At 61.1% G+C, this 13,275-nt stretch overlaps 2 protein-coding genes across 7 annotated transcripts in view; one reads left to right on the top strand and one right to left on the bottom strand.

Moving 5' to 3' along the window:
- PDZD7 (PDZ domain containing 7) overlaps positions 1-2,794 on the top strand; it is a 19,258-nt gene extending 16,464 nt beyond the window's left edge. The window contains 4 exon segments of the mRNA XM_055345722.1: positions 200-811; positions 1,124-1,224; positions 1,631-1,851; positions 1,853-2,794. Of these exon segments, the coding sequence (XP_055201697.1) occupies positions 200-811; positions 1,124-1,224; positions 1,631-1,851; positions 1,853-2,039 (1,121 nt within the window). The 3' untranslated portion in view covers positions 2,040-2,794.
- On the bottom strand, positions 2,639-13,275 carry LZTS2 (leucine zipper tumor suppressor 2). Of its 6 annotated transcripts, none has more exons than XM_055345728.1 (7): positions 13,257-13,275; positions 12,666-12,973; positions 11,717-12,236; positions 6,907-7,356; positions 5,632-6,279; positions 4,815-5,072; positions 2,639-3,986 (listed from the first exon to the last, which is right to left on the bottom strand). In XM_055345728.1, the coding sequence occupies exons 4-7, from the start codon at positions 7,312-7,314 to the stop codon at positions 3,303-3,305; spliced, it is 1,998 nt and encodes a 665-aa protein (XP_055201703.1). In that variant the 5' UTR covers positions 7,315-7,356; positions 11,717-12,236; positions 12,666-12,973; positions 13,257-13,275; the 3' UTR covers positions 2,639-3,302. The 6 variants fall into 6 exon arrangements, with proteins under 6 accessions (XP_055201703.1, XP_055201698.1, XP_055201700.1 ...); XM_055345723.1 differs by having other exon boundaries at positions 5,617-6,279; positions 13,257-13,274; XM_055345725.1 differs by lacking the exon at positions 11,717-12,236 and having other exon boundaries at positions 5,617-6,279; positions 13,257-13,274.

Here is a 13,275-nt window from a genome sequence, read left to right as displayed (position 1 = left end):
TGTGATAAGCATGGCCCCAGTGGACAAGGGATTTCCTTCAGGGAACCAGACAATCTTCTGAAGCCACAAGATTGAAGAGCCTGAGCAAGCGCAAGCTTGGGTCTCCTGGGCCCAAACCAATGAAGGCAAGGACTGGAGCCTGGCAAGGTGGTATGGGCTGGTGAGGAGGGGCAGCCTGACCTTGGCCCTCTTCCCCCAGACAGTCGTGGAGGTTTCTACCTGCTGCCTGTGAACGGCTTCTCAGAGGAGGAAGACGATGGGAAACTGAGGGAACGTCTGGGGGGCCTCCAGCTCTCCCTGGGTGCCTCTGCTCCCCACCACACTCATAAAGGGATCCCCCCTCTCCAAGATGTGCCAGTAGACGCCTTCACCCCACACCGAAGCACCTGCACCCCCCCTCCCCAGCCACCCCCTGTCGCTCCCCGGCCCCCAAGGCCTAACTGGCTGCTGACAGAACCCCTGACCCCAGAGGACCCTCGGCAGAGCCAGGGCCAGGGCCCTGCCCAGAGCCGCAGCCGCAGCCACAGCCGCAGCCGCAGTCGCAGCCGGGGCCGGGGCAAGTCCCCAGGACGCAGGCACTCCCCATCCCCAGCACCTGTCCCTACCCCGAGCACAGCCAGTGGGCGCTACCACAAGCCTCGGAAGGCCAGGCCCCCTCTGCCACGACCTGTGGCAGGACAGGTGGCCAAGGCGGGAGGCCATCAAGGCCCTTCTGAGAACGTAACTGGCGGGACAGCCTGGAAGGTAGCCGAGAAGGCCCCTGGGGGGGAGCTGAGGACAGTCACACTGTCCAAGATGAAACAGTCCTTAGGTGAGTCCAGGTGGGACTGGGCCTGGTGGGTGGGACTCTTGGGTTTGGGTGAGTTTCCTGGGCTTGGGTTTGGGGCACAACTAGCGGGTTGGGCTGAGGAAAAGATTTGGATAGGGGGGTATATTTGGGAGGTTCTAGATTAGGAGGTGAGGGAACTAGAGGATTTTTGGAGTCGAAGACTGAGTAGTAACAGAATCTGGGGATTTGGGAGAAGTTGAGGCCTGGACTTGGTGTCGGGGTCCTGGGTTTCTTCCGGGAGCTCTGGCTTGAGGTGTGTGACTCCATGCTCATCCAGTGCTTCTCTCTCACTAGGAATCAGCATTTCTGGGGGCATTGAATCCAAGGTGCAGCCCATGGTGAAGATAGAAAAGATCTTCCCTGGGGGGGCTGCCTTCCTCAGTGGGGCCCTGCAGGTGGGTGAAGAGCACCCAAGCCCACTCCTGAGGCCCAGAGCTGAATTCTGGCGGGGGTGGGGCTGGAACAAGCTCATCTTCCAGCCAGACAGGTTTAGACCAGGTCATGGGAGGAGGCTGGGGTGCAGAGGGGTCAGGCCTGCAAGATGAACAAGCCTATGGAGAAATCTGTCCCCTCACACCAGCCTGGGCCTGAGGGTGGCTCATCCTGTTCCACCCCTAGCCCCAAGGGACAAAGGGCCATTGTCCATGCTTCACCCTGCCCCCAACAGCTCCAGGCACAAAAGTCCCATTGTCCATCCCCTCCACCCAGATAAAGAGGAGTGTCCTAACTGGTGGAGGTGAGAGGTTGGGTGGTGGGATGACTCGAGAACAGAGGGCTGTGATTTTCCCACCCCCATCCTAGGCTGGCTTCGAGCTTGTGGCAGTGGATGGAGAGAGCCTGGAGCAGGTGACCCACCAGCGAGCAGTAGATACCATCCGCCGAGCTTACCGTAACAAGGCTCGGGAGCCCATGGAGCTTGTAGTCAGGGTCCCTGGGACCAGCCCACTACCCTTATCCCCTGACTTGCCAGCCCTCACTGATCAGTGCCTTCCTGCTGACCATTCCCCTGCCCGCTGACCCCTCCCACTGCCTCCCAGAACCTCCCATTAATGCTCTGCCCACCAACACCAAGATCCCTCCCACTGATGCCAGGCTCCTCTATCAAACTGCCAGCCCCAACCCTTCTCCAGCTCTCCAGACTCCTGATACTAACCGGACTCTCCCCATCCATGCTGTGACTCTTCCCACTGACTTCAGATCCTCTCACTGACTCCCTAGGATCCTCCTGCTATCTTCCAGACCTTACCTGCTAACCTCCTTGGGACTCAGGAACCTCTGTTTCTTGACTTGCCTCTTCTCAAAGCTCCCCACTTTTTTCCGTCTCCAGCTATCACTGAGGCTCCATCCTTTCCAGATAAACTTGATGTCAAGGACAAGGTGCTATTGGATAGCCTGTGTCACCTGCTCACTGCCCCCCACCTCCCAGGGCAGGGAGAGGTTGGAAGAAAGCCAAGGTCTGGAGCCTGGGATTGGTGGACACTTTCTCATGTCCCCTATAGTGCCCCTAAGCACTGAGGGACATGGGCTCTCAGATAGGGCCCTGAGGGGTCACTGTATCCATCCCCCAGCCCCAAGCAGCGTTATGTGCAAGGAACAGGATGGAAGTCTTTTCTAGTTTCTCAAACCCTGAGACAACTTCATGTCATGGTCCACTAGGACCTCACACTTTCTACTGGATTTATCCTTCCCCCATCACTCTTTATCTCCCCATGACCTCTATGAGGGGTAAGGGAATATCCAGGGAATATGAGGAGTTAAGGATAGGGAAGGTCAAAGCAGTTCCCATAGTCTTTACCTAGCACACTCATCTTTTTTTAAAAACAAAAAATTTTTTTAATTTTTTTCCTTTGGGTTTGTACAAGAAATTTACAGTGTGGAAAAATATACAAGTGAAAATGAGGCCATAAACCTGGGTGTGGGGAGGGGCCACTTGGTCACAAACACAAATAAACAAGACAATTTTGAGTTCTTCCTTTGGTCTGACTACAGCCCCCTCACCCCAGGAGAGAGGCTGCAGAGCTGGAGCCTGGGGATCAGACCCCAGTCCCAGCCCTGTCCCCCAACACGGGCAGGGTGGGGGCAGGCACATCTGAAGCAGCTGGCACAGTCTGGGTCTCTCTGGCTTTGGGGTAGGGGAGTGTGTGGAGATGAGGGAGCCCCCTCCTCTTCCCAGCCCCCTGGCATCCGGGGAGTAATGCGGTTGGCAGACTGGCAATGGCAGTAGAAGTGGGGGTGAAATGGGTCAAGTGAGTAGGAGCCTCAGCGTGACAGTGAAATGGGGACCTTTAAGGAGTTTGATCTCACCCATCCGGGTCACAGGGCAGCTCCAAGTTCTTGGCAGAGACCCAGAGGCCTGGATCCCAGGGGACAAGCAGCTCTGGGCCTCTCAGACTTTGGGGACCTCAGCAGACCTGAGGCTCCTGCCCCCACTCCCCTGCAGTAGACCTCCCTCAGATCTGGGAGGCCAAGGGCCCTAGATTTCCGTGGCGGTGATCTCCTCCAGGCAGATGCAGGGGGAAGGCTCGGCCAGGCCCAGGTCAGCAAGCTCCCGGGCCTCCAGCTCCAGGCTGAGCTGCTGTAGCTCCTGCTCCAGCTGCCGGTTGCGCCGGTACATCTGGATGTAGTTGTGCTGCAGCTGCTTCTGGTAGCGGATCACCTGCTCCTTCTCTGCCTGCCAGGCCAGCCGCTCACCCTCGAAGCTGTCCCGCTGCTCCTCACCCCGCCGCCGCTCTCGCTGCAGCTCTGCCCGCAGCCGCTCCACCTGGGCCCGCAGGCTGCCCCCGACCCCGGCGGCAGCCCGCTGCACCTTGGCCTCATCGCTCTCTGCCAGGAGGAAGGGATCAGCGGTGGCAGGGGGCACATGAGGTTCCCGGAGCCCGGCCGCCTCGGTGTCCAGCTGGCCGGCTTTCTCTCGGAGCCGCTCGGCCTCCTGGCGGTGCCGCTGCAGCTCCTGGGAACAGGCCTCCAGCTCCAGCTCCCGAGCCCGGGCCGCCTCCTGCAGGCCCCGCGCCCGGCCCTCGCTGACCCGTAGTGCAGCTCGGGCTTCTCGCAGCGCCACCCGCAGGGCCACCAGCTCGCTGCCCTTCTGCACCAGCTCTGCCTGGGATTCCTTCAGCTGCTGCTTCAGCAGGGAGATCTCACCTGACTTCTGGCACACCTAGGGGTGGGAGGGGATCAGGAAGGATGGTGAGAAGGGTTCTCCTAGAGGGTCAGGCCCTGAGACCACAAAGGGTATTTGGGGAAAGGCTGTTTGATCGTGATACCCATGACGTGGATGGAGACACTGAGACAAGCCCAGTGACATGTCCAAGGTTATATGGCTGATAAGTGGCTGAAGCAAAATACAGACCCAAAGCAGGTGATTTTAAACCATCACAGAGTACCGCAGAGCCCTGGGGACAGGCCAGTGGCAGGTTTTGCAGGACTGGGAGCAATTGAGGGCAGTGCCCACATTTCCCCTGAGACACACCACAGCGTTTTGGTTAAAAGTGCAGACATTGCAGCCACACAGCCTGGGTTCAAATCTCAGCTCTGCCACCGACTAGCTATAATGGTGGGCTCTAGCCTTTCTGGGCCCGGTTCCTCATCTCAAGAAATGGGGCTGTGAACAACAGCCACCACATAGGGCTGTTCTGAGGATCAAAGATCCACTCTAAGTAACAGCTAAAAAGTGCCCGGCGCCTAGCAGGCTCAACATTCTGACTCTTATTGGTCGGGGGCAGGGGGGTGGAAGGGTTGGCAGTGGATGGGAATGCCACCGGCTCCATGAACACTTGACCAGTGAGGAGACCTCAAATGGTGGCACAAGGAGATCCTTGCCCAGAAAGGAAGGTCTGAGGGGGACGGGACCTTCATCTCACCAAGGTGGATGAGGATGAGGAGGACCTCTGGGAGTAGCAGGCTGAGGGTAGGGGAGGGCTGGACCCCTGTGCCCGGGGCTTATCCCAATTAGGCCCTGCTCCCTGCCCCTCCTGGCCTGGCCCACCTCCCACTTGGTCTCCTCGAGCCGAGGCCCAAGCTCCCGCTGCTCCCGCTCAAAGGTGGCACAGCGCCGCTCCAGCTGCTCCCGCTCCTGCAGCAGCTGCGCGAAGTCGTCCTGCAGCTGCCGCTTCTCCTGCTGCAGCTGGAACACCTGCAGCTGAAGCAGCTGTTGGGCCCGCTGTGCCCGCTGCGCCTGGGTGAAGCCGTCGTCCCGCAGTGCCTCACGCTCCCGAGGCCAGGGCCGCTGCCGCTCCTCGTACGCCTGGGGACAGAAGGTGGACCTGGGTGCCTCGAGCGAGGCTCCCCCCTCCCCGCCGCCCATGGCTCCCTGGTCACCGACTGCTCTGGCTCTGGCGGCCTATGGCTGGGCTCCGGGACGGGAGACTCCATTCAACCCTGAGGCTAATTACAGTAGGTCTAGTCACAACCACTGCTAGGATCCTAGAAACAACGTTAAGAGCAAGCACTTCTGTAGGAATTCCTAGGTGCCAGGCGTCATTCTAAGCACTTCAAAGCCTTTGCCTTACTTAATCCTCATGAGAACCCTAGGAGGCCAGAAATCTCCCCATCTACAGCTGAGCAAAGCGAGGCTCGGTACTGTGAGGTGTCTTGCTCGAGTCTGAAAGATGGTACACGGTGGTGCTGGCTCAGACCCCTCACCGCCCTGCAGGTGAAGTCAGATAGCGGGGCCGGGGCCTGCCCACCTGCCCCCCCCACACCCCACAGCACACAGGGAGATGCTCCTTGGGCTCCCAGCTCCGGTGGATGTCCTGCCACGCCACCCCCGTCATCGCTGCTGACCACACCTGGCACACCGTCACCTCACTCTCGTCCAGACTGTCCCGCAGCTGCTGCAGCTCTGCCTCACGGTCGTGGAGCTTTCCTTCCAGGACACAGTGCAGCAGGGCCTCATCCGAAGGGGGGGGAGGGGGCGGAGGAGGGGGTGGGGAGCGCTCCCCACAGGAGCTGCTGTCAGGGGAGGCCCGGGCACCGCTGCCCAAGAGCCCCCCAGCCATATGGCCTCCCAGGGAGCCTGTGCTCTTGCTGGAGGAAGATCGGCCACTGTCCGAGTGGGAGGGCCCAGTAGGGGCCCCTCGGGCTGGCCCGGGCAGTGCCCCCCGCCCAGGGCCATGGGAGGGCAGGTGCCCGCCTGGGGAGTGGGTGGCTGGCTCTGCACCCCCGGTGCTGTAGGTGGGCAGGCTGGACAGTGAGTTTCGGCCGGAGTCAGACAGTGTCCCCGATGGGCAGCCGCTGGCCCAGCCACTCAGTGCCAGGGGTTTGTCAGCAGCCGAGGACGAGGAGGAAGAAGAGGATGAGGCAGGGCCCCCAAACAGCTGTGTTAGGCTGCCCTGGCTCCCAGACAGTCCGGCGGCCCGAGGACCCAGGAAGCTAGGTAGGGATGGTGCCCCTCGAGGTTTGGGTAGCACTGGCTTGAAGGCTGTTGGGCGGATCAGGATTTTCTCCATGTTCTGAAATGAGGTGCCATGTGACACTGGGGATGAGCTGCCCAATCTTTCAAAGCCCTTATCATATTCCCTGCCCTCCCATCTGGGGTCCCCAATCCCCACACATTAATAATAATTGCTACCACTGGCTGAGGGCCTCCTGATGTCCTTTATATCAAGCTATTTAAAAGGTTCGTCTCTTATCATTACAACACCCATACGAGCAAAATATATGTCCATATTACAGATGAACAAATGGAGGCTCAGAAAAGTTAAAGGCCTCGTTCAGCCAGACACATAGCTGTTGCACAGTTAAAGGAATCTGAGCAGCTAACATTTATTGAGCACATGTTGTGCGACAGGCCCTAGGCTAAACACTGATATACATTATGTGATGGAATGTGCACGAAATCATAGGAAAGCTGCCCTGATGACTCCATATTACAGACACAGAAACTCTGGCTCAGAAAGGTTAAGTGACTTCCTTGAGGTCATGCAGCTAGAATGAGGCAGAGGTCAGATTAAAAGCCAGGTCTGGTGGTCTGGTGAATCTGGAGCTCAAATTCTCTCCTCTAAATCGGCCCCCAAATTCCAGCTTCTTCAGGGCGGTCCTGATTCCACCCAGGCCCCAAAGGAAGGGCTGGTCCTCACCTTCTCCAGCTTTCCAGAAACAGGGATGAGCTTGGGTGGGGGGCCGCGGAGATGGGCATTGCGTGCCCGCTGTTCTCGGGCATCCTCGATGTCACTGCTTGGACTGGGCGGAGACTCTGTCCGGAAGTCTTCATTGATGTAGGTGAAGCTGGTGCTGGGCACGGCCTTCCTCGGGGGCACAGCTGGGCACAGCGGCTCCTGTGCCTCATAGCCACCCCGCAGCAGGCCATCCTGCTGGCGGAAGAAGGTGGGCCCAGGGGGGCCATGGTGGCGGGGAGGAGCTGGCCCCCCAGGGCAGGGCCGGCCTGAGATGAGGCTGCTCACGCTGCCCATGGCTGGAGCTTGTGGGGCAGTGGTGGCCTCAGGAGCGGGCTCCAGTGGCACTGGCAGAGTCTGCACAATGGCCATGGTGACAGAGGCTCAGGCCTGGCCAAGGGCCTCCAGGGGAACCTGCGAGCAGGGTAATGGTGTCAGAGTTCCCTCCCTATACAAGTCCCGAGTCCCTCTCCTGAGCCCTTGTCCCTGGTCAAACAGCCTCCTGACATCAGTACAAGCCTTGATGTCCCTCAGGCTCCTCCCCCAAGCACTGGCAGGAAACTCCATTCTTCCTGGGATCCAGATCACTGCCCAACTCTGGTCTGGACAGGGCTAAAGACTGACCCTTCCGAGCAAGGACACCGAGGGGACGGGAGGCCTAGTGGTTATGCATGGCCCTTGGCAGGGGGGGCCAGGCCCCAGCCCAAACTCACATCCCTCACAGAAGCCAGGACCCAAGTTTAGGAGGGAGATCTCTACCAGGTCCCAACACAGGTTCCTGGTCCCCTGGGACAGGTGGCCTCATTAGAGGGCAGCTGGGGCTGAGGCGACCTCAGGGACAGTCAGCAACTCAGACGGTAATTAGGGAATAAACAGCCAGTCCAGGCAGTGCCAAGCCTCCCGCACCTGGGCCTCAGTTTCTCCCAGACGGAGAGGCGGCAGGGTGGAGCTGGCCAAGCAAGAAACCCAGAGCTTTTAGGGAGCCCACAGGTGCCCTCTGGGGTCTCCTGCCTTCCAGAGGTGGATGCAGGCTCCTGCTTGCTTCCATGACAACTCCTAGCCTCACCACACCCAATCGTTCTGGCCTAAAGGAGCCTGCACAGGCCTGCTGCCAACCTCTGGTTCTGCAAAACCATCCGGCTTTAGACATTCCTCTGAGTAACCCTGAGGGGATGAAGATGGAAGCCCCACCGTCACCTCTGGCAGCTGCTTTCAGATCTCACTTCCCTGGAGCCCAGGGAAGAGGGCCCCACCACCCTGGGCTCTGCTCCTTCCTGGAAGGGGACAGCGGAGTCTCCACCCGGAACTCCCTCCCCCGGTGCGAAGACCAGGACTCAGGCATCTGCTGAAGTCATCATGCAGAGCCGGGGCCAAGAAGTGGACATAGAATCGTGTAGGAACGGGAGTTTGTGTTTGTACTTATTTGTGTGTGTGTGAGACTGCACAGGCGCATGGAAGTGAGGACTTTGTGTGTAAATGATTATGTATGAAAACATCAGGGATGCGTATGTGTGAGTATATGTGTGTTGGTACAGTTGTATCAGTATTCCTATTTTTCCTATATGTGCATTAATATGTAATAAAAGAGTATGTGTGTGCATCGAGATCCCTCAGGAAATATGTAAACACAATAATTGCATCGTAATGTGTGAACGTGTGGTGTATGAGCGCAACTGAGAGTATCTTTGGATAGATGTGCTCAAATAGACATAGGTCTATATGTAAACTCACGTATCTCTTACATGAGCGTAGAAACAAGGAAGTGAGTGTGCGCAAGTGTGTACAGAGGAGTGTGTGAACAGAGCGTGTGTGAGAGTGGGTGGGAGCCTGGGTGGCAAGCAGGGCCAACTGGGTGAGCAGGAGCCTGGTTCTTGTCACTTACTGGAGTGCGGGGAAAGGAGAGACACATTATCTGACTCCTTTGCCTGTCCCTCTTTACTCTCACTTGGATTCCACCAGGCCCACCCTCCACCTCCCCACTCAAGTCAAAGGACCCTGAAACCAGGAAGGCGTCCAGACTGAGGGTTGAGGAGCTGGGGGGGTGGGAGCTGGGGGTGGACAGAGCCCACCCACCAAATGCCAGCCTTGAGCTAAGCAGATGGCACATCCCCTCTGCTGCCCTCTTCCACACCACTCCAGTGGAGTGGAGAAAGTGGCATGGAGAAAGCTGGGGGGAAGGGGCTTCCTGGGGGCAGTGGAGGCTGGCACCTCTGCATTTGCCCACTTCAGTGAGCACCAAGAAAGTGAGAAGTAAGGGGAGGAGACAGACACTCAGAGAAAGACAGGGACCCAAAAGACCAGAGACAAAGACTCAGAGAGGCCCTGGGGTCAGGCAGACAAGGAGGCAGGCTGACCCAGGGAGCCTGGGTCCCTGAATCCCACGGAGCCAGGGGCCCCTAAACCCACAAGAGATATAAATACTGGGCCCTGAGCGCCAGACACACAGGGAGCCAGAGCCAGGCCTCTGGAAAGGCAGGCCCAGCCAGCCAGGCTCCAAGAGCGGGAGCCTGAGAGAGAAGGAGGGGCAAGTGGAGGCTCCATTTTGAGAAATGCGCTGTGGCTCTGGGAAAGGGAACCCCTGGCCCTCCCCAGCACTCCCCGAGTGATCACGGGGGGCCCAGCACACACACACACACACACTCCCCCTTGGTGGGCCCGGGGGCAGCTGAGCGCTGGGTGCTGCTGGGGCCCGGGCAGGTCTGGCCAAGCTCAACTCCCACAGACCTGTTTTTGGGGGTGAAGAGTTGGGGAAAGTCTCCCCCCACCAAACTCCAAGGGCCAGTCAGGCGGGATCAAGTCCGGGGTGACGAGTTCCCATTCCCCGACAGGAAGCCGGGACCCCCAACCCACCCTCCCGCGCCTCCCCCCCTTTCCCCGCTTCCACTGCGTGGGGGCGGCTGCGGGCCTCCGCCTCCCCACCGGCCCTCCGCCGCGCCGAAGTTGGGGGCGCCCCCGGGTCGCCTCCCAGCCCTGGCGCCCCCTCACCTCCGCCGCGCCGCTCCATGCTCGGCCCGGGCCGCCCCCAGCGCTCCACAGGCGCGCCGCCCGGCTCCAGCCCGCGCGCGGCCACTCGGAGGCGCCCGGCCCGGCCCGGCCCCGCCTCCGCGGCGCCCCCGGCCCGACCGGCCCCCGTCCGGCCCGAGTGGGCGGCGCAGCGCGGGGGAGGGGTCCGAGGGGCGTCCCCGCCCCGGGCGCGGACGCGCGCAGCACCCCGCGTCACGCGAGGCCGGCGGGCTCACGCGGGGCCGCGCCGCGGGCCTCGGGACCCCCCCAAGCCCGGTGGGCTCGGGACTCGGCGGCGGCGGCGGGTCACCCTCTACCCCTACCCGGGCCCCGGGGCCGGCGGCGGCTGGTCATTGTTCCAGCACAAAGGGCCAGGCGCCACGGCGGCCGCCCTTCCCCCTCCGCTCCTCCGGTCGAAGCCTCCCCCGCAAGACACACTCCGGCTTCGGAGTCCCGAGCGGGGCGCGGAGGGCCAGCCCCCCCAACCCTCCCCGGCCGCCGGGCCCCTGCTCCCCAGGGCGGGTCGCGGACCCAGGCTCGGGCCGTGCCTGCCCCACCCCCAGCGGTGGAGGGAGGCAGATTCGGATTTGCGGAGGCGGCGCCACCTGGCGGCGCGTTCGGAGGATACGCCGCCACCCCACCAACTTTGGGGGCCCCTACCGGACTGCCCAGCACTGTACCCTACCCCCCGCGAGCCCAGGCCTGCCTCGCGCGCGGCCGTCTGCTCCCCAACCTTCCCTGAGAATCATTTGCTAAGAGAGGTCACTGCTGGGAGAGAGGCAGCCCCTGGCCCCCTGACAATCACTGGGGTGAGGCGGTCCAAACCTACAGTCAGAACCTACACCAGTCCCACAGCTGACAGCATCCCTCGGTCTTCTCAGGGTCACAGATAGTCTCACCCTCTCGCAAACAACACAATCTTCATAACACCCACACGACTTTTCCCACATTTGGTCCCACGCAGCCACAGTCTCCTCCATCACGTGATTCCAGGTTCCTTCCTTCCATAATCTTTCAGGCCAACTCACACACAGACACACTGAGTGTCACACACCTTGTGCACAATCTTTCACAAGGACTCAGAGTCCTTCCTACCGAGTCACAATCTTAAATGGGCTTCCTCTCCTAAACATCTTTAACACATTGGTGGTCTCATTCAGTCAGACAACTTACACATACCCATGGTGTTTCACGAGCATTTTTTTACCACAAAGACTTTTTTCCCCCCTGAGGGGTCTCTGGTCAGGTCAGCTGATGCCCACACCCCGGGCCAAGGACAGCCTCCCACCCCCTACTTGCATCCCCACCCCCAAGGCCAAGGCCTGCCAGAGCTCCTCTGCCCCAGGAAGGAGCATCCCCCCCTTCCAGGCCACAGCCCTGGCCAGCTCTCAGCTCTATTTTTAGCTCTATGGAAAGGGTTGTTTTTCTTTCTTTTTCCCTGGAAAGGGAGGCATAGCCCAACCACCCTCAGGCTCACCCCAGGCCCTGAGCCACATAAGAATAGACTGAGCCCCCCTCCCCAGTAGAGACCCCCTCCTCTGGCCTTGCCCTGATCCCAGCCTCTTGGGGCACCAGGAGCCTCCTCCCCTTTCTGGCAGCCAGCCCGGAAGCTCAGGCAGCAGCTGGGCTCAGCATGTGTGTAGGGGTGGAGGGTGGGGCAGAGAGGGAGGCCGAGGGCCGCTGCCCACTCCCTCATTCCCTGGGGGAGGGGGCTCATCCTCCCTTCTAGGGGAGGGGGATAGGTCCACTCCCGTACTTCGGGGACATTTACCTTTATGCATTCTCTGGGAAAGGAGGACTCCCACTCTCGCACGAGTGGGTTTTCGGCTCCTACAGTTGAAGGGAGGAGCTCCCAGTTCTGCAAGGAGGGGTGGTGGTAGGAAAGGGACCCACCGGCTCTCAGGCAGCTGCTCCCCAGACTGGAGGTATGGGGCCGGAGCTGCCGTATACTGCCACCCGAAATAGCGCCCTCCTCCGATACCTTCCGGGGTGAGGGCCCCACGAACGTGTTCGTTCGGGTGAAGGAAGGCAAGGAGCCCAGGTAACCCCACCGAGCCCGAGTCTCCAGGCCTGCGCTACCCGGACTCCAGGGGGCGTTGTGCTCCCATTTCTGGGGGAAGGCTTAACATTTCTTGAGGCGGAGAATGGAATACAGCCCGACCGGAGACCTCGGAGACTCGCCCAGGGTTGGGGAGGGAGGTCCTCGCCCTGAGGCGGGGGTGAGGGAAGCACAGCCCACTCGTCTGCGAAGCGATCACGTGCTCGGCGCCTGTTTACGTCTTAGTCTTCACCTGTGGGCGGCCAGGAAGCAGGAACCTCCGGGGGTGTCCCGCCCGGCCCGCCCCCGTCGGCGGTCACCGGGCAGCCCTTTTCTCCCACCCCTGCCAAGTACCGGACAGCAGAGCACCCTGTCAGCTGGGGGTCCGTGCGGGCCAGTGGCGCCGCTCCAGGGACTGCAAGGGTAACCCACTGGGCGCGTCCTCTCCTGAGTGCACGTGTGTCCTATGTGCGTGGGTCTCGGCGCGCGCGCGTGTGCACCCGTTGGCGTGAGTTTCCGTGTCGGTTCCCTGTTCAGGCTCCTCGCCTGCGGGCCCCCCGACCCCAGTGTGGGACCCTCTCCTCACTCCACTCCCTAGCTTCCCCAGACCGGGAAAGTTCGCTCCGGACCCGGCATGTGCGGGAGGCCGGAGTGCGGACACCTCCGCGGCCCCACCACTCACCCAGGCCACCTGCGCCGCCGCTGCCGCTCCCGCCCAGCTCCTGCTCGAGCGCCGGCACCTCTCCGCCGCAGATCTGCCGGCTCCCAGCCAGCTCCGGGCTCCGGACTCCCGGCGCCCGCCGGGCCCGGCCTGGTGGAACGGGGCGGGGCGGGGCGGCTGAGGCCGCGCCCCCGACCCAGGGAGGGGAGTGGTCTGCCCAGCACCCCCTCTACCGCGGACCCGGTACCCAGTCCAGCAGTAGCTCGGCGGTGGCCGGAGGTTGCCCCTCTGGCCTCCGACTTCACAGCTTTCTGGATTTGGTTTTCGACCTGGGGAAAGGGGCGAACAGCACGTGACCGGGAGCTAAACTACCTGGCCGCCCTAACCAAGTTGACGATAGGACTTTACTGCTACCTGCCCTACCCTGTAAGGAGCCAAACCGGGTCGGCTCTCCTCTCATTCCCCAGGAACAAGGAAAACCCCTAGGAAGCAGACAAAGAAGGCTCGGGTTTCACTAAAACAGACCCCACCCCACCCTCTGGTCGGAATTGCCCTAGCAGAACCAGCCCCTTCCCCCCTCCCCGCAGTAGGTGCCTACCCAGGTGAGCATACTTGCCAGTTCTGGCCCCGC

This window comes from Nyctereutes procyonoides, unplaced genomic scaffold, assembly GCF_905146905.1.
Source record: "Nyctereutes procyonoides isolate TBG_1078 unplaced genomic scaffold, NYPRO_anot_genome, whole genome shotgun sequence".
NCBI lineage: Eukaryota > Metazoa > Chordata > Mammalia > Carnivora > Canidae > Nyctereutes > Nyctereutes procyonoides.
The sequence above is the reverse complement of the archived record's forward strand: the minus strand, read 5'-3'. Positions and strand labels throughout refer to the sequence as shown.